We start from the raw sequence: 21,577 nt of genomic DNA on the forward strand, positions 1-21,577 counted from the left end.
GTTCTGATACGTTGGTTGGTAGGTTAGTTAATATGTGTGGGCCATTAAGATGTTGGATATAACTATGGCGAACTAAAATAAGCGCAGCCGCGCACAAGGTCAAACACTTGAACCTGGACCAGAGTAAAATTCGTATATCCAAAACCAGGACCCGGTCGTGAACCTGAAGATCTTCTAGAAGTGGGTTTTACTATCATTAATGAGGCTCAAATGGATTTGGTGATCGGAATATATTCATCATATCGAGTAATTTTGTGTCCGTGTATTATCAGTTTATGTACTAATTGCATCCTCCTATGTCATCTCCCTTTCATATACACTATCACCAAGGTCCACGATCAACGTAGTTAAGGGCCACCACTATATTATATCCAGCGTTCCATAAATGTCATTGCATGGTCACCCGACTATGGGGGGGGTGAGGCCTATTAGCCCATATGTCCTGCGCGAACCCCCACTGTCTAGGCTGTCTATTTTCATTCGCCCTAGTGCCAGCCTACGACGAGGGAGAAGGAGTGGCTGTGGGTGTCGGGTTCGGCTGAGTTGGCTCAGAGCTGGGTTTACAAACGAAGCTGCGAACTTCGAACTTAAACCTGGAGATATTCTCCGTATAATGATCTGTCATTCTTCCCTTGCATTCAGGTTGCCTAACATGACTCAGTCAGCAATAGGAAGGGGCATAGAGTTTGAATATAAAGCAAAAGAGAAAAGAAAATGCCAATAGTCCGGAGACGATGGAGGGTAGACATACGAATAGAAGACACAGTCGTAGCCTTGAGGGATATCTGCGGCTCTGCGTGATTCCAGTTAGTCTCGACACGCGACTGATCCTGTGATAAACTATACATACTTAATCCAAGTGTTGAAGTCACTACACTGGCCGTCTTGCACAGTTACTGGGAGAGGAGACAAAGTGCCATTCGGCGATTCGTAGTAACCGACAACCTGCTGTAGCATTTGTTAGTACACATTTAGGCCAAGCGTGGAAAGAAATGATGAGTCTGAGAGCCAAGTGTATACAAGTGAGGTCCCTACCTTTGGTTCTTGAGCAACAACGGCTGTGGCGCAAAGGCCCAGAAACACTGCAGCGAGTGAACTGACGAGACGCATTCTGGCAAGGATGGAAATAAGAAAAACAAGAAGAGAAGGCTGGTTAGTGTTAAAGTGGCTTTCTATCAAACGAAACCGCGAAGACGGTCGAGCCCGTTTATATACAGATGAACAGGCGGCAGGAAGCATCTGCCGGTGCCTCGGTCTTGGAAGGCAACCCGTATTCTTGGGTGCCATTTTAGAAAGGACTGAGCCTAAGCGAAATCCACCAGTAGCACTGATGCGATTCAGCTAGTTGAACGACTAATAGTTAGACTACTAGATCGTCATAACTATAAATCCCGTGGCGTCTGATCGCGATGCCTTTTTCTTTTCTCACCACTTGGAATATGATTCCGAGCCCAGGTTCAGTTCCGTGTTGGACGGAACTGCTGGCAGCCCCAGCTATTAATAACAATGGCTGGAGGAAAAGGGGTGATATTTGGGCCGAATAATTCCAGTTTAAATCTGATGCACTGACATTCGTATTTCCGACTGTGTTTGGGGGTATAGAAGACTTTTTTCCTCGTCTAATGGAGCTGCCGTCTTCCAGCTATGGAACCGCCTAGAGCGAACCTATACTTAGGGCGGAACCAACCCCCCCTGTACCCCATCAGAGATCCTTTTACTCCGTACATCTGCTGCTGTTCCGCTGGAGTTCATCGTTTATCGCGATCATCGCAGACAAGATTGGAGTTGTTCGGTAGATGTACCCGCACAGAGCAGAGTTTGCGGAGTGAGAACGCAGTTCATCGCCTTCATTTTTGTTCTTTCGGAGACGGGATGATCCGAGGGCCAGGAGAGCCGTCCTAGCCCATTGCAGGAATCCCGATAGCTTCACCAAATGCAGCTGTGCCAGGCACTGCTCCCGTAGAAGCACGGAGTAGTCTATCAGTAGCGTTTGATGTGTGCAAACAACGGCCGTTTTTCTGTTTTTTTCTGCTTTGTCGTTGGAAGAAAGTTGAGGCAAGAAATCCAGCAGTCACGTGGTGCTCTTGCTTCCGAGGATTCCAAAGGATTCCCAAAGGGGCATCTTTGGACGTCACTTGTGCCGTTTGTACCTTTTTTGTATGAGCAAGTGAATATGCAGCGAGATGCACAGCGACACAGAGGACGAGATGCACAGCCAAGCGGGATCCAGGGCAGCGGCTATATTCTCCCTACACTGACCACTGAGAGAGACAGGCGAACGGCCGAGTTGCACGCAGAAGAGCGCTCTGAAACGCGGGGGATATACGCCTGGGATACTTCTGCTGGCGGTACCCCGTATTTGCTGGAGGCCGAAAGAGGTATCCGAGTACGCCACCAGGGTTGAGAAAGAACGCCGAAAGGAGGCGTCTTGACGGCGATCAGGACGGCGCTTGGAAAAAGAAACGGGTTCTTCTTCGCCTAGTTGCAAGGAATGATAGCACATTGTCGCACCGGACGCTCGAGGGCTTGATAACTGCAGGAAGCAAGACTTGCTCGACCAAAGCAGCAAGACGGATGAGACAGGAGACAAACAACTACGGAGCACGGAGTACGCTGAGATAGCGATACTAGAGAGAGACAAGCGAGAGACAGGGGGCGTATAAAAGACGGCACGACTCGCTGCAGGCTCATCCTTTTTAACCCTTGACTCAATCGCAGGTGCCAGCTAGTGTGCTGCGTCCTTCTCCACCCCGGACCAGCTAGCCGTGAGATATTACGTTCACGTCTCACTACTGGATATTACTATTCAGAAGAAATACTTGACGGTCGAAGGAGCCAGGCAAGACAGGGGCAGAACAAGGCAGAAAAGGCCATAGGTGCCATTTGAGCAGGGCCTTGCCCTATTTTTCGCCTCTATCTCTGGGACTCTCCGCCTGGGTCTAGACATATATGTTATTGTTGTCAATTTGCTGGGGCCCCTTCGCTTCGACTCCATAACATTTCGCACCCTTTCTCCACAGCTAATATACACAGCGCTGTTCGATCGATGAAGAACCCGCCAAGATCGGCCTGTTTCGCCCTCAACGCCCTCAAAGAGACTGCTGGCGATCGTTTTTTGGGCCAGCCGGCTTGAATCATCGAATTGGACAATTCGATTTGGGCCTACGCCATTCTCGGACCTGTCACGAATCAGAACCAGCCTGCACTCGAGTGGCTGAGTGTTGACTTATAATTCCCCCTTTATCCCTGCAAGCTCGCAGCCTTCAGGCTTTTTTAGAGCGCTCAAGACCAGTGGTTTTTGCTCTTGTTCTCCTCTTTCCGTCGAGACCCGCTCTCCGCTGTATCATAATCGTCTCCTGGGACGCTGGTGCGGATTACGTTCGTGCTTACGCCTGAACTTCTGGTTTCTGCAGAAGGCTTGATTCTTTGATCGTTTTTTCTACATATTCGCTCGCTGGTCTGTCTTCCCATTTCCTCACCGACCGACCGACGGCGTCGATCGAACTCGCTTGGTTGTTGTGCTGCTACACAACGGCCTCCCATATCCGTTGTGCCTTACAACCATGACTACCCCTTCGCCGTCGTCTACACCCGGAGCAAGTGGCGATTCGGGGTCAAATAACTCGCCTTTACTCTTCTTTGTTGCGCTCGGCTTTGGAGTCGTCTTCACGAATCTATGGTATTTCACAACACTCTTTTATATCACTCACTTTTATGGACAGATATTACACTCATTTGAGTCAGTCTCTAACTTGACCGATGGACAGGATTATTGTCGGCGTCAAATATTGCTTTCGCTATAACCAGCGACACCGCCAGGCTCGAAATGATGACAATGGCGACCCCATCGACATGGTTAACGTCCCTAGGACTCATCGTAGGAGGAGGGAGAAGAAACTCATGTCGATGGAAGACGTTAACAGTCGATTTCCCATCACAAAGTACAAGAGTTGGCGTGCTTCAAGGGCTGAAGCAGGCCTGCCTACTGCTGGTGGTATTGACAGCAACATCGACACACATACAAGCCGACAAGCAGGCCACCAGGAATCCGGAATCATCGATACATCTCGCACAACGACTTCGGCAGACCGAGGCGAATGCTCTGGCGCGATGAGCCCTGACAGCATGTTAGGGCGGGAATCGACTGACATTCAGGTACCTCCTGCAGCTCATGTACCTGCGGAGAAATCGACCACTGTACAGCCTCCTACTTCGCAAACAAATCCATCGCAGCGTATATCTACCGATAACCACAGCCTGAAACATACCGACTCTCATCTCCCCGAACACGACGATGATGACCATGACGACCACATTTCTCGTGCTATTACCAACGATCTCATCGCCAACCCTGGTGACTCTTGTGCCATCTGTCTCGACATTATTGAAGATGATGACGATGTGCGCGGTCTCACTTGTGGCCATGCATTCCATGCCTCTTGTGTCGACCCTTGGTTGACTAGCCGCCGTGCATGTTGTCCTCTGTGTAAGGCTGACTACTTCACTCCCAAGCCACGGCCCGAAGGCGAGGCTCCCGAAGAAGACCGCCGTGAACGTGGGAGAAGACATGGCAACAACAATGGGGTCAGTGAGGGTGAATCACCTTATCAGACTGCCCGTATGCCACCGTTTGCCTCAAGAATGGTTTTGGCCGGTAGATTCATGCCGATGCTTCCGGGTGAAGAAAACAATCGCTCTGCTCGTGATCGAGGCCTTCGTGTTGCTGGAGACCATGCAAATGCTGACGCAGGTCAAGACGGCACTCAGCCACAATCCAACGGATGGAGATCTCGCCTGCCGCGCCTGAATATCCCCTTCGGGAGAAATAGGACCAACGGCTCTCAGCAGGGCGATGCAAATGCATCGTCAGTTGTAGCTGATCCTCCTACACCAAGACAACTGGAATCTGCCAGCCATGTCTCAAGATAGACAAACTTGTCTTGGACGGCTTATACCCCTCCGCTACTGTACCATACGTACTCAATCCTCACCTCATCCTCCAATCTACGACTCATCTATGATCCGATTGTCACTATTTACCTCATCTTTCACTGGAACGAATAACGACCAATCCAAAATCGCACCCTACTTTTCTACTCCCTGAGTTTAGTTTAGCAGGAACATACCCATATGTCCCTTGAGGACAGCATTTTACATATCTGCCCGACGCCATATAGTATCTTTTACCCCCCTGCCTTAACGTTGTTCAATATCGAGCAGTGTTGATACTTTTATAGTTCAGCAACTTGTCCATACTAGTCATTTAGCTGTTCGATGTTATGCTCCGTTTGCTTTTCCTATCTGCCTTGCCCATTTACACTCCTGATACCCCCGTCTACACACCTCGCTCGTCACTTCCATGCATCGTGTCTATTGGTTTTTCATTGCGCCTGTTTTTTACACCGTGACTTTACTGGTCTGGCTGCTGAATGTTCCGAATTTTTCTTTCTTTCTTTCCTTTATCTTTGGGGCGTTGCATCTATTTTGCTTCAGGTGCAAAGGGTTTCTTGATGATTAGTTGATTGGCATGCCCTGGGATTTTCGATCAGTTGATATCCAGTAGCTTACCTATCTAATGGGAACAAGAAGCAAAGAATGACCTACTCTATATGATATTGTATATGATAGATTTGAATCTCTTTTTGAATTACGCTATCCCCGAATTTGAGCTCTAATATACGTGATTTTATATTAAGGTGTTACCATGAAACACATAATCTAGTAATGTAGATTATTATATTGGTGCATGTCCCAGGACAAAAGGGACATAGTTCAATGTAGGGTTGGATATATATGATTGAGCCGAAGAGCAGACGTATAGGAAATACTATACAAGCAAATTAATAACCCGCACATAAACTGCAAAATTTAGATCGACAAACACTGATATGGAAAAAAAAAAAAAAATCGAAGCTTTGTTTCATCACTTCTGCTTGGGGGGCGCGACGCCTGCACTGAGCACACCAGGCAACTCCTCTTCTCCAATGCTAAACAGCATTCCGACACCATAAGCAACTCCCAAAACAAGAACTACACTCAACCCGCCGATAAGCCAGAACTGCATGCTGACGTCCCTCTTTGAGCAGTCAGGGCCGCCCCACTGGACAGTCTTTGTCTTCCCATCTTTGTTGGTGGAAACAACAGTGCGGTGACACTTGCATGCATAGCAATCATTCTCGTTACTAGAGGAGGTGGAATTCTTCGAGGAAGTGCGTTTCAAATAGCATGATCCATGTCCCGAGCAGTTATTAGTTCGCTCAGTGCAGGTTTCATTTTTGGTGTAGCATACGGGCAGATGGAATGCGGGAGTAGGGTTGGCGGTGGCAGATGGTCTAGCCATGGAGGTGGAGGTGGCATCAGCACGGACAGCTTTCTTAGCAGCAGATAAGCTCTGGTGCAATTTCAGCTTGGATTTGTCGGCAGGGAGGCGTGTCTGGCTGCGGTTCTTGGTGTAGGTGTCGTATGAGACTGTTATGACGGTGGATTCCACATTGAGGTCAGAGCTAAAAGCAGCAAGGGACTTGAAAAGGGAAGCGAATTCCCCATCCTGGAGAAGGGGTGATTCCTAATGAAAGTAACTTGTAAGAATATGATATGCCATATATCTCGGGATTGGGTTTCGACTCACAGAAGCTCTAAGACGGATAACAAAGGAAGTATGTTTATATGTAGAAGAGCCCGCAATGACCTGCTCAATGAGTTTCTCAATCTTGGCCGACCCTGATGTACAATCCGGCATTTCGGAGAAAAGTTGGGCATCTTGAAGGCAGGCACCGGAGTTCTGGGAATGGTTAGTCCATCAAGATAGAATAGAAACAAGCAGCTTATCTGGTTTGAAACTCACTTGGCTTCTCAGAGCTACAAACCCAGTACATGAGGCCTCTTCTTCGCCATATATACAGGTATTTGGATCATGGCAACTCTGTGACTTTTCTGAAACGAATGAAGATAATATCGAATCGTCTAGATAGAATGCTGACGGGCTTGAAATGGAGAAATCGTGCGGTGTTTTTGTCTCCAGCGATTTGACTAAACATCATCACGTTAGCAGCAGGATCCATCAACTGCTTCAAGTCCCATACACAGCCATGCACTTACTGTCTTCTGAGCCCACGCCTTCAAGGATCAACAGCAGCTTGTGTGGTTGCTCTTTGTTGGTGTCGGTAAAGGGCAATGCCTGCTGGCCTCCAAAGAGATTCAATTCCCGGATAGTCTCCTCATCCACTTCGCCAACAGCAGAGGACGATTCAGGCCATCCCAATCGCCGTTCCAGCAGCAGTTTCGCAATATCTGGGCTCCGTTGCCGACTATCTCCAGCTCTCGGCTTCCAAGAATCCACGCCCGCGCCGTCCTCAAGCATATGAACGAGATAATCCTGGGCAAAGGATGTAGCTGTAAGCGCGGACAGCACCACCGCTAGGTTGCAGAAGACGGTTTTCATCGTGATGGCGCTCGTAGTCGTAGCTCTATGGATGCAGTCAGGTCCCCTAAACACAGGAGCTTGCCTGGTATCGATCGTATTGATGGCGACAGCTGGTCACTCTCCCAGCTACCCTGTGCGGCCAAAGTCGTCAGCACTAGACAGAGCAGAAGCTATCTCATCTGCTGGACCGTAGCTATCGACGACCGTCGGCGAGTGTGGTCGATTCTGTCTCTTCGTCGCTGGTTGTCTTGACCATCTCAACCTGAAGCAACTCAGCTTCAACGACGTGAGAGATGTTCACGTGACTGAGTTAACTCCATAATAATCACCGACTTCCAGAAAAAAAAAGTTGATAGACGCAGAGACGAGCCAGAGAGACAGGATAGAGAGATTAACCATTCGACTCCTGTATTTTTCGCATTGTTTTACTTATAATTTTGATTGCCCATTTACTATACACTCTTGCAGATACCCGATTCCTCTTCGTGTCCATTCTCCCAGCGATTTTAAAGGTGGTCTGACCGGGATCCTCCACATCCACAGCGCGACTCGGCGAAGCGAAGGTCAGGACTGATCTCCAGATCTTCAGTATGCTTTTGCGAATATAAATATACAAAAGGACGCCTGGTCAAATGAGTCTATTTTTCAGGGCGACAGGCTTCCGCCGTCCGTTGGTGCTCTTCCAGGTACGGCGTTTGATATCCTACCAACCACACGGGTTGATACGAGTACAACGAGTGAGAATAAGGGAAACATGGTTTCGGTGCGTCTCCTCTATATGACTGGGACCAGAGGAGCATACAAGCTTCGGGGGTGAGCACTGGCTAACACTTGTTTATTGTAAACTAGGCGAACAATTTGGACCATCGCGGCCTATGGCATAGGGACATATATGTGGGCGGAAATTGCTCTAAGGCCGCTTGACAAATTGGAAATTGATCCCGAAGAAGATGGACCTAGGAAACTAGAGACAACGGGAGTACAAAGGCCTGCTCGATCTCTTGGTGTTAATGATGACGAGAATGACACTGAAGAAGGGAAGGAGGATGACGAACCAATATTTATTCCGCTTGGGTTGCCCCGCCTGGTAGAAGGGGAACCATACACTCCAAACGATCCCGAATGGCACACGAATGCCAAGTTAGCCCGTGCCTCGGGCAATTTGCGATTCATTAAAGGTAGGATAGATTGGCAGGCATTGTTCACGGCTGGCTTTGATAAGGGGCTAACGTGGACATCTAGACCACCTCGTAATGCATGTATTGGAAAGCTTCTCCCGAGATCCTCGTATCATTCGCTTCACTGGAAGCCCTCTCCAAGTTAGATTCCTCCATCTAACTCATGCATTTCCATACAAAACGCCCCCAACATATGTGCGGTCTGGGTAAGCTTGATGTAACACCTCTGAGCTTTTAATTGTCCTTTACTAAAGGGGTTTGCAGATTGGAATGGTCCGATGATGGGTTTAAATGGACTTCGCAGCCTGTAACCACAGAAAGAGGGGACCTGATATGGAACGTGCTTGAACCACTTCGAGTCACAGCGTCATTCATACGCGCAGGCTATTATTATCTTGCACTAAAACGCGCCAGGCTGGAAAGCTTTTTGAATCGACTGCGTTTCGATAATAACGGCCGGCTAGATGCTCAGCGCCAGGCGGAAGAATCGGTCAACACCCCATACATCCTGCCCATTCTATCTTGGATGCCTGGAAGTAGCGAAGACACATCGACCTTTCAGAAACCCACGATGCTGGATAAACCAGACGTCAGGAGCAGCAGCCCCTTTCAGCCTGTTGTCGTCTACGATTTAACAGACAAAAACAAATATGGGGAGAATGATAAAATGCCCGATTTACGTTCCGCGGTGGGGTTGTTCTTGATGATGCTAAGACAATCGCCAGGCAGGTATAAGTCGCCGCCACCTGGGGTGTTCATTATTGCAGGGATGATAACCCTACATGGACCAGAGGGCTGGTGCAATGTCTACGCAAAAGGGGTTTACAATCCCACGAACAACAAGGTGGAAATTGGCATGGATTTGGTATCTATCATGCCTTATTTCCAGGCACCGCGCCGCAATTCGTGATACCCTGGTTTTGCCTGATTGGCGGGATCATGCCCTTTTCTTGCCTTTTATAATGCGTCACAGAGGTGTCCCAGATATTGCTTTGACGATTTTCTTTTCCATTCTATGCTTGTCTTCTGTTGCTTATTCGATAGACGGTGTTTGGAGCGGACCTCGGTATATACCTCTTTTCCCCCTTGCTTCTCTTCTTTAGGATCGGTTTGTCCAGTTTGTATTGATAGAGAGACGTAGTACCTTCTTCTCAAGACTGTATATCCAGTGTTGTTGTTTGACCAACTATTCAAGACTTGATATTGTGAGTCTCTGGCATGGCTGAGTATGACGTAATGTAAATATAGCTACTGAAAAGGCTCGCGGGGTTGAAATAACCAACAACAACCGATAACCAACCGATGGAATTGACATCTTACTCTGGCCCGCCCTGGAATTGTGCTCCATTGAGACCTTGAATCTGTCTGTTAAAGCTCTACCGGTGCAAACATGTCTCTTCAACCAAAATTCGCGGGCCTCAAGATGGCTGGTGCAGCAGAGGCCCGCCATACTCTTGAGATATGTATGTTTACCATGAAGCTACTACGGGGTCCATTAACTAACAGAGATTGACCGAACGATAGATCTGGACTATGTCTGCCCTGTATGAGTACCCGGACTTTCCCGAGAAAAACACTCTACTCACCAAATTGCACAGTTCTCTGCCAAACTGTTCAAAACGTTTTACGACCAAGTCCTCCCCTCACTCCCCGAAGCCGCCTCATCACGCCTCACGGTGATATTCCGCCCACAAATACAGCCATGGCACCCATCTTCCACTCTTGCGATTGAGGCAGCACTGGCTGTTCTCAAGCTGGCCCCTACAAAGTTCCAGCAATTTAGCGCTGCTCTGTTCGAGCACCAAAAGGAGTACTTTGATGCCAATGTGGTTAACGAGACGAGGAACCAGACCTACGAACGGCTAGCTAAACTCGCTAGTAAAGAAGTGGGCGTTGACGAGGAGGCTGTTATGGGGTTGTTGCGTATATCAGATAAGCCCGGTGCGGGCGGGGATCTGAATGGCGGGAATGGCGTGACGGCGGATGTGAAGATCATGACAAAGGTAAGGGGCTGTGAGAGAAGCATGGTACACCTTGCGGAAAGGGCCGACGATGTAATTGTGTATATACTAACGATGCTGGTAAATATAGGCCACCAGGGTTGTGGGCGTGCATGTTACGCCAACGGTGTTTTTCAATGTAAGTGGATCTATGCATGCTAGTATTAAGCTAAGTGCCGGGTTTCTGGACACTAACAGAGCTGGTGCAAGGGTATCGAGGAAAGAAGCATCAGTAGCAGTTTCACGAAGGACCAATGGCTCGAATGGGTGGAGAAGAACGTTGTTTGATGAGCCGAGATGCGATGTTGGGTAAACACGTCAGAGACCCAATAGATAGGGTTGATGTTTAATTAATTGCAATTTCTTGTCCAGAGTGTAGAGAGGGTGAGACCGTAGCTAGGCGAGATGGCGGGACAAAGTTGAAATAAAAAAACTGAGTATATATCTTAATAAAGATTCGGCTCTGAACTAGGTTTTATCTTTGAGAACAAAAGATAAGATAGTGGTTGTGGGAAAATAAAAGGAATCTTTGAGAGAAGTCGAAAGGAATCTGGCTCGCTAATATGATGACCCACGATGCTTGGGAATTGGCGAAGGTAGGAATGGAGGTCTGAGTAGAAGAGAGTATTTTTTTGGGCGGGAGTATAACGAGGAGAGGAGTAAGAAGCCGTTAATTTAGATTCGTGAGATAACATATCACAATAGCCATGAGAAAACGCCGGCAAATGGACAGAGCGAAAAGTATAAGGTAGGCGGAGGGCGGATGGATAGGCGGACGGGATGGGTTACTGGGAGACGGGCGGTTGGTAGTTCACGGGTCGCCTGGTAAAAAAAAAAAAAGGTTAGAGATTGGCCTGCCCGCGGCAACCGGGAGGAAAGATAGCGGCCACTCACTTGAATAGCAGAATGTGTGGTTCCGGCTCATGGACTTCGTAATGTTCCCATCCCAGACTCTGCACAGGTCAAGTCAGCATCGTGTTTTCTTACTGTTGTTCTTCCGTCCAGGTGGCGGTAGCCCGTACCTGAGTGATCCCGAGTCCCCGCCACTCTTCTTCCCACAACAGCTTCAACGTGCCCTTGGAGTGATCAAAGTATTCGGTGGGGATCTTCTTGAGCATGGGCTTCGGCAGCTGAACGTGTCTGTATTCATACTCGTTATCAGAATACCTAGTCATATAGCCAGTTAGCATGGGGCTCTCTGCCAAAAGCCGAGGGGGGGTGTTTGCCCACCTGGCAGAGTAGTGAATGCTGTCCACAAACTCCTCGAGTTTCTGCTTCTCAGAATCGAGGAGCAGTCTCGGTTTCTTATTCCGTCTAGACATCTCGATATCCATGGCGTCGTGCGCTTCGTCGAGGCCTCGTAAGGGACAGTTCTGGTGGTGCGGGAAAGCGAGGGTAGTCCAAGTGCAGGGTCTGCTGAGACAGGTGCCAGCCCGCACAGGTTTGCGCAAAGGAGCTCCAACGGAAGGACGAGAGAGAGTATCAGCCAAGTAGAGTGCTCAATGGGCGCCGAAGAAAAGGGCCAAAAACAAGGGCGCGGTGCGTAGGCGTAAGTCGAGTCGTAGCGACTGAGAAACTCGCTGGAGGGGTCAAAAAGGGCACAGTAGCGGCGGGTGCTCACGAGGACTGCGGAAGAGCTGAGCCGGCAAAAAAAACAAGTCCAACGTGCTCGCCGGGGTCGCACAAAACAAAGCACTCTCCGGCTGTCCGCGATGTCTCTGCTCTCGAGAGCGAGCGAAGATATAAACCAGTTCGAGGGCGGCAAAGCGTTCGACGGCGCAGGAAGAAAAGCGAAGAAGAAAGTCGAAAAGGTTCGTCCCGCGCTTAAAGTCCAGCGAGGGAGTAAACAAATAGCTAGCGAAGGCTATGATTGGTCAGAGATAAGTATACAGAGCCAATGAGAGAAGTTCAAGATACAAAGATGAGCCAATGATAACGTGGAGTTATTCAGAGCTCCATCCAATTAAAAAGATGGATGTTCTTAGTCAGCCTATCACATGACCCCCCAAAGCGGCAGCTTCACGACGCCTTTTCGTCGTCTTCGACTTTCGCATCTTTTGCGACTCCAAGTCTCGCATCGCCAGGCGCAGAAAGAAGAAGAAGATATTTCGCCGGCCTCACTTCTGGCTCCTCTGCCCTCCGCTGCGCGACCTAGATGCCCTCGCGACGCCGCCAGCCGGAGAAGCCGCCCGCCTTGCCTCTCTCCCTCCGTCCAAACCCCCCAATCGAAACACAAGGCTAGCTAAGCTCAGGAACCTGTCTGGTAGCTATGTCCACCAAGCGACGCGCAAACAATGGCGGGGCGCCAGAGCGGCCGCTCAAAGAACAGAAGCGGCGCAGAGTCTCGGTGAGTTGAGCGGTCTGTCCAGATTGTCGGCTCCCGCGTGCACAGATGGCGAAGAAGTTGGCCGGTTGTTGTGCTGGTGGTGGTGTGGCCAAATAGCTGTCCGGTTCAATGGGCCTTGCTCGGGTATACATCATAGTTACGGGGAAGGCTGCTTGCGCCCGCAGCGTTGGCCGCAGAGCTGTGCCCAGCCGGGGTAGTTTCGCGCCTCACGCCGGTGCTTGCTCAACAGGAAGCGTCGCGGAGGTCAGGCGAAGCTGGCTGCTCCTGTAACTGGTCGTCTATCCGTAGCGTTGAAGGTCAAATGAAGGGCTGATGGTCGCGCCGGGCGCAACATAGCTGCTGCACCTGTTATTTTACTTTTTTCTACGCCTTGATAGGCTTTTTTTTTTTAGTGATTGCTGGAAGAGCCGTGTACTAACGCCCGATTCTTGGTTCCCGTCATAGATCTACACGCCCGAGACCAACGAGACGCCCGAACGAACCACACGGCATGGCCTCGAGATATTAGATAAGATCAAGACAGCAGTCGATAAATAGTATGTTTACCTACCGATTGTTTATCGTCATTTATACGCTGTTTATCCTCGTTTATACGCACAGAGCTGACAGTGCATGCTTAGTGGACAGCCTATAGCTACCGAGTTCCTGGAGCTTCCTGATGGGGTTCGTGGATTCTTCCACCTAGTCTTGCCAATTTTTCGACTGTTCGCTGACATTTTTCTCAATAGAAAGAGTATCCCGAATACTACCTTACCATCCGACTCCCTATCGCTCTTGATATTATCGAGGTACCGACTACGCTGCCAACTTAATAGCAACCGGCATTGCATTGTTAACATGCTAGCATCTAGAAAAAACTCAAGAACCACGGATATACCCAATTGACTTCGCTTGAAGCCGACCTCCGACGCATGGTATCCAATGCGAAATTCTACAATGAGAAGAGCTCTCTGCTCTTCTCTAACGCAGAGCGGATTCGCAAGATAGTGGTTGCGGAGATGCCCAAGGTTAACCCTGCGTATAAAGACCCAAACTACGCTCCGTTTTCAACCCCACTGCCCAACAATGAGGTAGAAGAAGAAGACTTTATCGATGAGCTTCCGGAAGGAGAGGAAGAATCTGAGAATGAAGCAGAAGCGGAAGCAGAAGCAGAAGTGGAAGCTGAGCCAGAGCCAACACCTCGAGAGGAGCGAACAAGGTCCTCAAGACGCGCGAGCGGACGTATATCGACAATTGATCGCGACCAAAACCAGACAGATGCCCAAAAAGAGGACCCTGATGCTGCTGTTGCAAGTAAATTCCAGGCCGCCCTGGAAGGAATACTGAATGAAGCTATCCGCATGCTGGACGAGGAGTAAGTTAGCCACTCTCTAGCCAAATTTCCGAGTGCCAGTAAGCTAGCTAACAACCACTATAGCGGGGAAGAAAAGTTTGCACCTTTCATTAATCTCCCTGATAAAACCCTATATAAGGAATACTACGATGTAATAGATCACCCTGTCTCACTGAGAGGTATTCTACGAACAGTTCGTGGCACAGACAGAAGAAAGCCTACGACCTCAAAACCCAAAGCTCCCAACCCGTTCAGGTCATGGAAAGCGTTCATCGATGAGGTTAACTATCTGTGGACTAATGCACGGATATTTAATGAAGACGAGAGTGACATTGCCATTCTTGCGGGCGAGCTTGAGAAATTCATAAATACCCGGATAGCAGAAACGAGAAAGACGGTTCCTGCACCCGAGGAAGAAAGCAGTGGTACCGGAGGTGGAACGAAGATACGGCTAAAACTAGGAGCAGCCACATCCACGCCAGAACCTCCTGCTGCTCCGACGACATCGAAACTTAAGCTACGGCTGCCTGCCAGACAACAGCAGACGGATACTGCTCCGGCTACTTCGAAAGTGCCTGGCGTGAGAGTTGACACTGAAGCGCTCAAACGACAACAAGAACTCGTTAGGGCCGGGACAAACGGGGTTGAGGTGCCTAAACCGAGCACTAATAATGTACAAGCGACGCCAACACGGACCCTGCGAGACAGAACGACCTCCGCAAGGGCTCCTGTGGCTGCAGCTTCACCAACTCCTACCGCAGCTACTGTCAACGGTACGGGAGCTGCCCCTGCTACCACTGGGCCTTCACTTCGGTCTCGAACACCGCTCACGAGGCGAGCAGAGGCAGAGTTGGAGCGCGAAACAGCCCCCAAGCCAGAGACATCAGCAAAGCCTTCGCCCAGCCTACAGGCAGCCCATGCTGTTACTCCAACACCAGCTCCTGCTGCCCCCGAGCCACCAGCGAAAAGTACAAGCACAGGCGCGACGCCGCTCTCGACGGCTGATTGGGAGAAGCTATCTCAGGCACGAAACAAAGGTATGTCACCCCTCCATCTGCCATTATTATACACGTGTTGAACTGCTAATAACACTGTCATAGCATACGGCAACGGTCTCATATCACAGATATCCATATCGTCTCACTCATCACTCCCTCTCCGCCAACCCTTCCACATTTCCCTGCCTTGCTCACCCGTCCTTCCCTCTCAACCCATAAGCCTAACCCTACCCTCATGCATCAATCTCATAAGTTTCAACCCCATCATTGCGTCGACTTCCCATCGGCGTCCTACGCAGCACTACTTTACCGTCTGTGACCAGAAGAATCCCACTCCACCGACTACCTCGGTTGTGCCGTTTACAGACTATACCCGGTTTGCATACGATGTGCGGCTGCGCGAGGGCGTCAACAAGCTTGTCGTTGGCGTGTCTGCCAAAGCGGACGGCGAGACGACGGAGCGAGTCATCGTTTTCGTCAATCTCTTACGGTCTTAGTCTTCTCCTTCGGTCCTTTTATTTCATTTCTCTTTTTTCCTTGCGGCAGGCACATGGCTCGGTCTTTGGCTAGGTGTTCATGGTGTTGTGGATGGCATCCCCGGCGGCTAATCCTGCCTGTAAATTACTTTACCTGCATTCATTCTCCAGCATCTTCTTCCTTCGTTCTCTCTTTTCCATCATCATCATGTCCCTTTTGTCCCTTTTGTCCCTTTTTATATCACGTGATACTAACTCGCCTAGTGTAAATTACAGTAATTTTCATACACAGAAACGTCTTTTTTCGTTTTTTATTTATTTTTTTCTTCTTTTTCCTCTTTTTTTTTCTCCATATAAAAAAAAAAAAATTTCACCGCCGACTCTTTTTTCTACTCCAAACGCCCACCACGAAAAGACTACAACGTCCGACTTTTCTTCTAAGTCGTTGAGCAGCGAGAAAGGAAAAGACCACTGAAGGAATCGAAAGAACTAGACGAAGGAGATTTCGCTTTTCTTTTTCGTGGCCCAGCATGTCTACTGAAACTTACGACGGTGCTATCGGCATCGATCTTGGTAAGTGGGATGTCCTGAGCACCGCAAGCGAGGCGAGCAAGCAGTGCAGCAGACCACCACGCCCGAGCCCGCAGACGGACAGGAGACGAGCAGACGAGTGATTCTCTGCGGACGGGCTGCTCTGCGTAGTTTGTTCGGGGATAATTGGCTAATTTTGAAAATTTCAATAGGCACAACCTACTCTTGCGTTGCCAACTATGAGGGCGCCAATGTTGAGATCAGTATGTGGGACAGCTTCGCTTTGCGCAGAGGATGATTGTTAACGTGTGAAATAGTCGCCAACGAGCAGGGTAGCTTTACTACTCCCTCCTTCGTCTCCTTCACCGATGAGGAGCGTTTGATCGGTGAGGCCGCTAAGAACCAGGCCGCCATGAACCCTGAGAACACCATCTTCGATATCAAGTGAGTGGCATGCAGCAAGTCCCCAGAGTCAAAACGGGAGAGATCTCAATTGCAAGGCCGGAGACAGGATCTTCTCTGGCAAAGTGCTCTCTTTGTGTTTTGAGAGTGGGTGATGTTGAGGGGTGGGGATGCTAACTTCTGTGGCAATTAGGCGTCTTATCGGACGACGATTCGAGGATCCCGTTGTCAAGAAGGATGTCGAGTCCTGGCCATTCAAGGTCATTGACCAGGGCGGCAACCCAGTCGTCCAGGTCCAGTACCTTAACGAGACCAAGGTCTTCTCTCCCCAGGAGATCTCCTCCATGGTCCTCATGAAGGTATGTATCTATCTCTCTGCAATTGAAAGGGGGGGCGTCCATTCTACGCAGTATAACTAATTGATATCTATAGATGAAAGAGGTTGCCGAGACTAAGCTCGGAAAGAGCGTCTCCAAGGCTGTCATCACTGTCCCAGCCTACTTCAACGACAACCAGAGACAGGCCACCAAGGATGCTGGTGCCATTGCCGGTCTCAACGTTCTCCGTATCATCAACGAGCCCACTGCTGCCGCCATTGCCTACGGTCTCGGCTCTGGAAAGTCCGAGAAGGAGCGCAATGTCCTCATCTACGATCTCGGTGGTGGTACTTTCGATGTCTCCCTCCTCAACATCCAGGGTGGTGTCTTCACCGTCAAGGCCACCGCCGGTGACACCCATCTTGGTGGTCAGGACTTCGACACCAACCTCCTCGACCACTTCAAGAAGGAGTTCACCCGCAAGACCAAGAAGGATCTCTCTGGTGACTCCAGGGCCCTCCGAAGGCTCCGCACTGCTTGCGAGCGTGCTAAGCGTACTCTTTCCAGCGCTACTCAGACTACTGTCGAGATTGACTCTCTCTTCGACGGCGAGGACTTCAATGCCCAGATCACCCGTGCTCGTTTCGAGGACTTGAACGCCAAGATCTTCGCTGCCACCCTCGAGCCCGTCCAGCAGGTCCTTAAGGACGCTGGCATTGACAAGAGCAAGGTCGACGAGATCGTCCTTGTTGGTGGTTCCACCCGTATTCCCCGTGTCCAGAAGCTCTTGAGCGATGCTTTCGATGGCAAGAAGCTCGAGAAGGTAAGCCTATACTCCTTTTTCTCTACTACTCCAGTTCACTATTAACAAATATTTTAGGGTATCAACCCCGACGAGGCCGTTGCCTACGGTGCCGCCGTCCAGGCCGGTATCCTCTCTGGAAAGGCCACCTCTGCTGACACCAGCGACCTCCTCCTTTTGGACGTCGTCCCTCTCTCTCTCGGTGTTGCCATGGAGGGTAACATCTTCGCTCCCGTCGTCCCCCGTGGCCAGACTGTCCCAACCATCAAGAAGCGTACCTTCACCACTGTTGTCGACAACCAGCAGACCGTCCAGTTCCCCGTCTACCAGGGTGAGCGTACTAACTGCGAGGACAACACCTCCCTTGGAGAGTTCACTCTCTCTCCCATCCCACCAATGAAGGCTGGTGATGCCGCCCTTGAAGTCGTCTTCGAGGTCGACGTCAACGGTATCTTGAAGGTCACTGCCACCGAGAAGTCTTCCGGCCGCAGCTCCAACATCACCATCTCCAACGCTGTTGGCAAGCTCTCCAGCGCCGAGATCGAGGCTATGATCAGCGGTACGTTATGCTTATGCCCCTTCAACCCTGTGGTATCGGCTGTCGCAATTTACTAATAAATGTATGTGTAGATGCCGCCAAGTTCAAGTCCAGCGATGAGGCCTTCAGCCAGCGCTTCGAGGCCCGCCAGCAGCTCGAGTCCTACATCTCCCGTGTTGAGGAGATCATCACTGACCCAAGCATGTCCCTCAAGATCAAGCGTGGCAACAAGGACAAGATCGAGTCTGCTCTCAGCGACGCCATGGCCCAGCTCGAGGTCGAGGACTCCTCCCCCGAGGATCTCAAGAAGAAGGAGCTTGCTTTGAAGAGACTCATCACAAAGGCCATGTCCACCCGATAAATGCCTGACACTACCAACCAATCCCTCAAAACCAACTAAAAAGACGAAGATTTGATTTGCTCTGCAAGACATAGCCTAATGACGTGTGTTTTGTTTATCATTTCAACGACGGCGAAAGCCGCGGTGTGCGCATGATGGGATGAAAGAAAAGAAGAAAGGAAAAAAGACGGAATTTGAACATGACCTTGAAAATGAACCGTGTTGTGTTTCTTCGCTACCTTTCTTCTTCCTCTTTTTCAGAATTGTCTTTTGAATTTTGTGGGCTAAATAAAAACGGGATGATCTTTACTCTGTTCCTCTTTTTCCTTGTTACGCCTTTTTTTCCTTTTTATCTTATTCCCTATGTGTTTATGTCTGTTATGTCCGTCCGGATGCTACACTTTCTGAGGCTTCGATAGGTAGTACAATGGATATATGCTACAAAAAGTCCCCAATTCTAGTGACAGCTCTGTAATCATTATTTGTCTGACAACGTAATAATCTATGTAGATTCTCGTGTTCAAATTTCCAGGTAGTCACAGTGGCTTTAAAAGAAAGATTGGCGGAGTCGGATCTCCAAGCCAAAACCTTGCAACTTCCAGCTGCGATATCAAATTGTTCAAAACATCATCAATTTACAACAGGAAGACCGACACAGCACAGCAACTCATATCTCACCATGTCGAGTACAGCCCAATTAGCACAATGCACTGCTTTACGCAGCGTGCTACGAAATAAACGACTCCCTGCCGTCTCTCCTCGCCGCTGTATATACACTCACACGACCAACAACCGCATACACAACATAAGCAGATACACCCTCCAGTCAACCATATCTTACCCGTCCAGCCGAAACTTCTCCCAGAGTTCCGCTCTACTAAAGAAGAAAGGCTCGAAAGAAAGCCCAAAGGAAAACGACAAGGCTGCTGCCGCCGGTGGTGCTGGCGCAGAAGACCCATTTGATTTCTCTTCCCTCAATGACAGCATCAAAGATGCCGTTACACGGCTAAAGGAGGATCTTGCCAAACTACGCGGCGGTGGGAGAGTTACACCTGAAGCCATTGAGAACCTACGAGTGTCATTGCACAAGCCGGGCGGCGCTGATGTTGGGAAGGGGAAAAAGGGCGCCAGCTCGAGCAGCAAGGAGACCGTCAAATTGGGGGAGGTTGCGTCTGTTATTCCTAAAGGAGGCAGGTCGGTGTCGATACTGGTTGGAGAGGAACATGTGTGTATACCCTTTGGACTTCGTTTTAATGATATACACTGCTAATATCAGGCTCTAGGACGTCAAACCCGTCATGTCTGCGATTACCTCGTCCGATCTATCACTGAATCCTCAACCAGACCCTCACAACCCGCTTCAATTGAACGTCCCGATTCCTCCCCCAACAAAGGAGTCTCGAGAGCAGACGGTTAAAGATGCTAAAGTAGCTATGGAAAAGGCATCTAACATTGTCCGTAATGGGCGTGCGGCACTGAATAAGAAACTGAAGGGCAAGGAGCTTAAGAAGCTTCGACCAGATGATGTGCGCAAGGCCATAGATCAGATGGAGAAGATTGCCGAGAAAGGTCAGAAGGAAGTAAAGGATGTTTTTGAGGCAGCCAAAAAGGCATTGGAGGCATAATTGGAAGGCTATGGTATTCAAGGTCATGTTGGGGATTGATATCATTTTCGGAGGCACATTACTTTCCAGCAGTATTGTACATTAGAATTGCAAGCTATTTGTGGAAAAAGCCAATCAGTAAACTCATACTATGAAATAAGTTATTGGTACATGAAATATCTCTATATAAAAATATTATACACCGGGACGCGCCTGCTAAGCAGACTTAGCCTTAGCCTTTGCTTTCTTGAGAGGGAGATTCTGCATAAGACTGCCCATGAACTGTTGAGTGTGCTCGGTGTGGTAGGTGTGGTTGTTCGACAGGTTTCTTAGGACGTTCTTGAGAATTGGAGAGGCATCGGCATCGAGCTTGAAGGGTTGGTCGTATGCTCCCCGGATCAAGGAGGAAATCATATGCGATTTCTCCTCTTTGCTCACATTCTCGAACTGCACGTCAGCAGGCTCGACAGTTTGTCCCTTCCTCTGGCTAAGCTCAGTGGCATGTTCGCTAGCTAGTTGCTTAACAAACTTCATGGTCTCGGCCTTCTGTGCCTCGCTGGAGAAAAGCACTCGTTTGCCCTGGTAGACTCTCTTTGCCAGGTCTTCGGGCAGCTCTTCACATCCCACGTACGATTCACCGAACCACGATAGTTTCTCACGGATGGTGCTGGTATTTGAAGCTGCGTCTATTGCCAGAGCCGGCCATGTTTCCTTTAGGGTTTCGGTGGTATATGGCTGAGGGTTATAGCGGACAGCCGGTTTGTGTTTCCCCCTCTCTTGGAAATCTTGTTCGTACTCCACGATCTCATGCATATCTTCTTGACCCTGCGCCTGCGCTTCCTCTTCGAGCCTCCGAGCTTCCTCCAACTGTTGAGGATCGACTAGCTTCCGTTTTTTGGAAGTTCGCGCCATGCGTGGCATTCGTGCGCCACCTGCACTGCCCCCTCCCCTACCGCGTCCCATACCACCTCGTTGTCTAAGTCTTTCCTTTAGTTTGTCTGCGTTCATTGAAAGCATGGGACCACCGGGTTTGTTGCCATTGCCGCCTGGGGAGCTATTTAGTCGCATTGGGCGGGAATTGAAGCTTTCATTGTCGGCTGTGAAGCGGATTTTCGATCCTGAGGCGGTATTTTGGGGAGCCGATGTCCGATCAAAGACGTCTTGGACTCGTCGCACTGCCGCTCCTCGACGGCTGGAGAAGTCACCCGAAGGCTTTCTTGGAGCTTTACATAAGGACTATGAGCATACAGCAAATGTGCCATCACGGAGACACGATTCTAACTTACAA

At 49.6% G+C, this 21,577-nt stretch overlaps 10 protein-coding genes across 10 annotated transcripts; 7 read left to right on the forward strand and 3 right to left on the reverse strand.

Annotated features, from left to right (window-relative positions):
- Positions 1–1,993: 1,993 nt before the first annotated feature.
- Positions 1,994–2,404, forward strand: TRV_01053 (uncharacterized protein; the record flags this gene model as incomplete). The annotated part of the gene is made up of 1 exon (XM_003024725.1): positions 1,994–2,404. One exon carries the CDS (start codon positions 1,994–1,996, stop codon positions 2,402–2,404), a length of 411 nt encoding a protein of 136 aa, XP_003024771.1.
- Positions 2,405–3,759: 1,355 nt separating this feature from the next.
- TRV_01054 (RING finger domain protein, putative) lies at positions 3,760–4,929 on the forward strand (the record flags this gene model as incomplete). The annotated part of the gene is made up of 1 exon (XM_003024726.1): positions 3,760–4,929. The coding sequence occupies one exon, from the start codon at positions 3,760–3,762 to the stop codon at positions 4,927–4,929; it is 1,170 nt and encodes a 389-aa protein (XP_003024772.1).
- Positions 4,930–5,923: 994 nt separating this feature from the next.
- On the reverse strand, positions 5,924–7,441 carry TRV_01055 (uncharacterized protein; the record flags this gene model as incomplete). The annotated part of the gene is made up of 4 exons (XM_003024727.1): positions 5,924–6,565; positions 6,629–6,781; positions 6,845–7,029; positions 7,099–7,441. The coding sequence occupies 4 exons, from the start codon at positions 7,439–7,441 to the stop codon at positions 5,924–5,926; spliced, it is 1,323 nt and encodes a 440-aa protein (XP_003024773.1).
- Positions 7,442–8,315: 874 nt separating this feature from the next.
- TRV_01056 (uncharacterized protein) lies at positions 8,316–9,511 on the forward strand (the record flags this gene model as incomplete). The annotated part of the gene is made up of 2 exons (XM_003024728.1): positions 8,316–8,742; positions 8,919–9,511. 2 exons carry the CDS (start codon positions 8,316–8,318, stop codon positions 9,509–9,511), a joined length of 1,020 nt encoding a protein of 339 aa, XP_003024774.1.
- A 480-nt stretch (positions 9,512–9,991) lies between these two features.
- On the forward strand, positions 9,992–10,889 carry TRV_01057 (uncharacterized protein; the record flags this gene model as incomplete). Its single annotated transcript, XM_003024729.1, has 4 exons — positions 9,992–10,064; positions 10,126–10,145; positions 10,200–10,604; positions 10,800–10,889. The coding sequence occupies 4 exons, from the start codon at positions 9,992–9,994 to the stop codon at positions 10,887–10,889; spliced, it is 588 nt and encodes a 195-aa protein (XP_003024775.1).
- Positions 10,890–11,584: 695 nt separating this feature from the next.
- Positions 11,585–11,935, reverse strand: TRV_01058 (uncharacterized protein; the record flags this gene model as incomplete). Its single annotated transcript, XM_003024730.1, has 1 exon — positions 11,585–11,935. One exon carries the CDS (start codon positions 11,933–11,935, stop codon positions 11,585–11,587), a length of 351 nt encoding a protein of 116 aa, XP_003024776.1.
- A 1,625-nt stretch (positions 11,936–13,560) lies between these two features.
- Positions 13,561–15,776, forward strand: TRV_01059 (uncharacterized protein; the record flags this gene model as incomplete). The annotated part of the gene is made up of 4 exons (XM_003024731.1): positions 13,561–13,611; positions 13,800–14,302; positions 14,366–15,318; positions 15,382–15,776. 4 exons carry the CDS (start codon positions 13,561–13,563, stop codon positions 15,774–15,776), a joined length of 1,902 nt encoding a protein of 633 aa, XP_003024777.1.
- A 509-nt stretch (positions 15,777–16,285) lies between these two features.
- On the forward strand, positions 16,286–18,706 carry TRV_01060 (uncharacterized protein; the record flags this gene model as incomplete). The annotated part of the gene is made up of 7 exons (XM_003024732.1): positions 16,286–16,328; positions 16,499–16,549; positions 16,604–16,730; positions 16,882–17,047; positions 17,121–17,828; positions 17,886–18,366; positions 18,438–18,706. 7 exons carry the CDS (start codon positions 16,286–16,288, stop codon positions 18,704–18,706), a joined length of 1,845 nt encoding a protein of 614 aa, XP_003024778.1.
- Positions 18,707–19,364: 658 nt separating this feature from the next.
- TRV_01061 (uncharacterized protein) lies at positions 19,365–20,310 on the forward strand (the record flags this gene model as incomplete). Its single annotated transcript, XM_003024733.1, has 2 exons — positions 19,365–19,910; positions 19,969–20,310. The coding sequence occupies 2 exons, from the start codon at positions 19,365–19,367 to the stop codon at positions 20,308–20,310; spliced, it is 888 nt and encodes a 295-aa protein (XP_003024779.1).
- Positions 20,311–20,505: 195 nt separating this feature from the next.
- TRV_01062 (uncharacterized protein) lies at positions 20,506–21,201 on the reverse strand (the record flags this gene model as incomplete). Its single annotated transcript, XM_003024734.1, has 1 exon — positions 20,506–21,201. The coding sequence occupies one exon, from the start codon at positions 21,199–21,201 to the stop codon at positions 20,506–20,508; it is 696 nt and encodes a 231-aa protein (XP_003024780.1).
- Positions 21,202–21,577: the final 376 nt, after the last annotated feature.

Source organism: Trichophyton verrucosum (assembly GCF_000151505.1).
Source record: "Trichophyton verrucosum HKI 0517 chromosome Unknown contig00096_1.f1.exp, whole genome shotgun sequence".
NCBI lineage: Eukaryota > Fungi > Ascomycota > Eurotiomycetes > Onygenales > Arthrodermataceae > Trichophyton > Trichophyton verrucosum.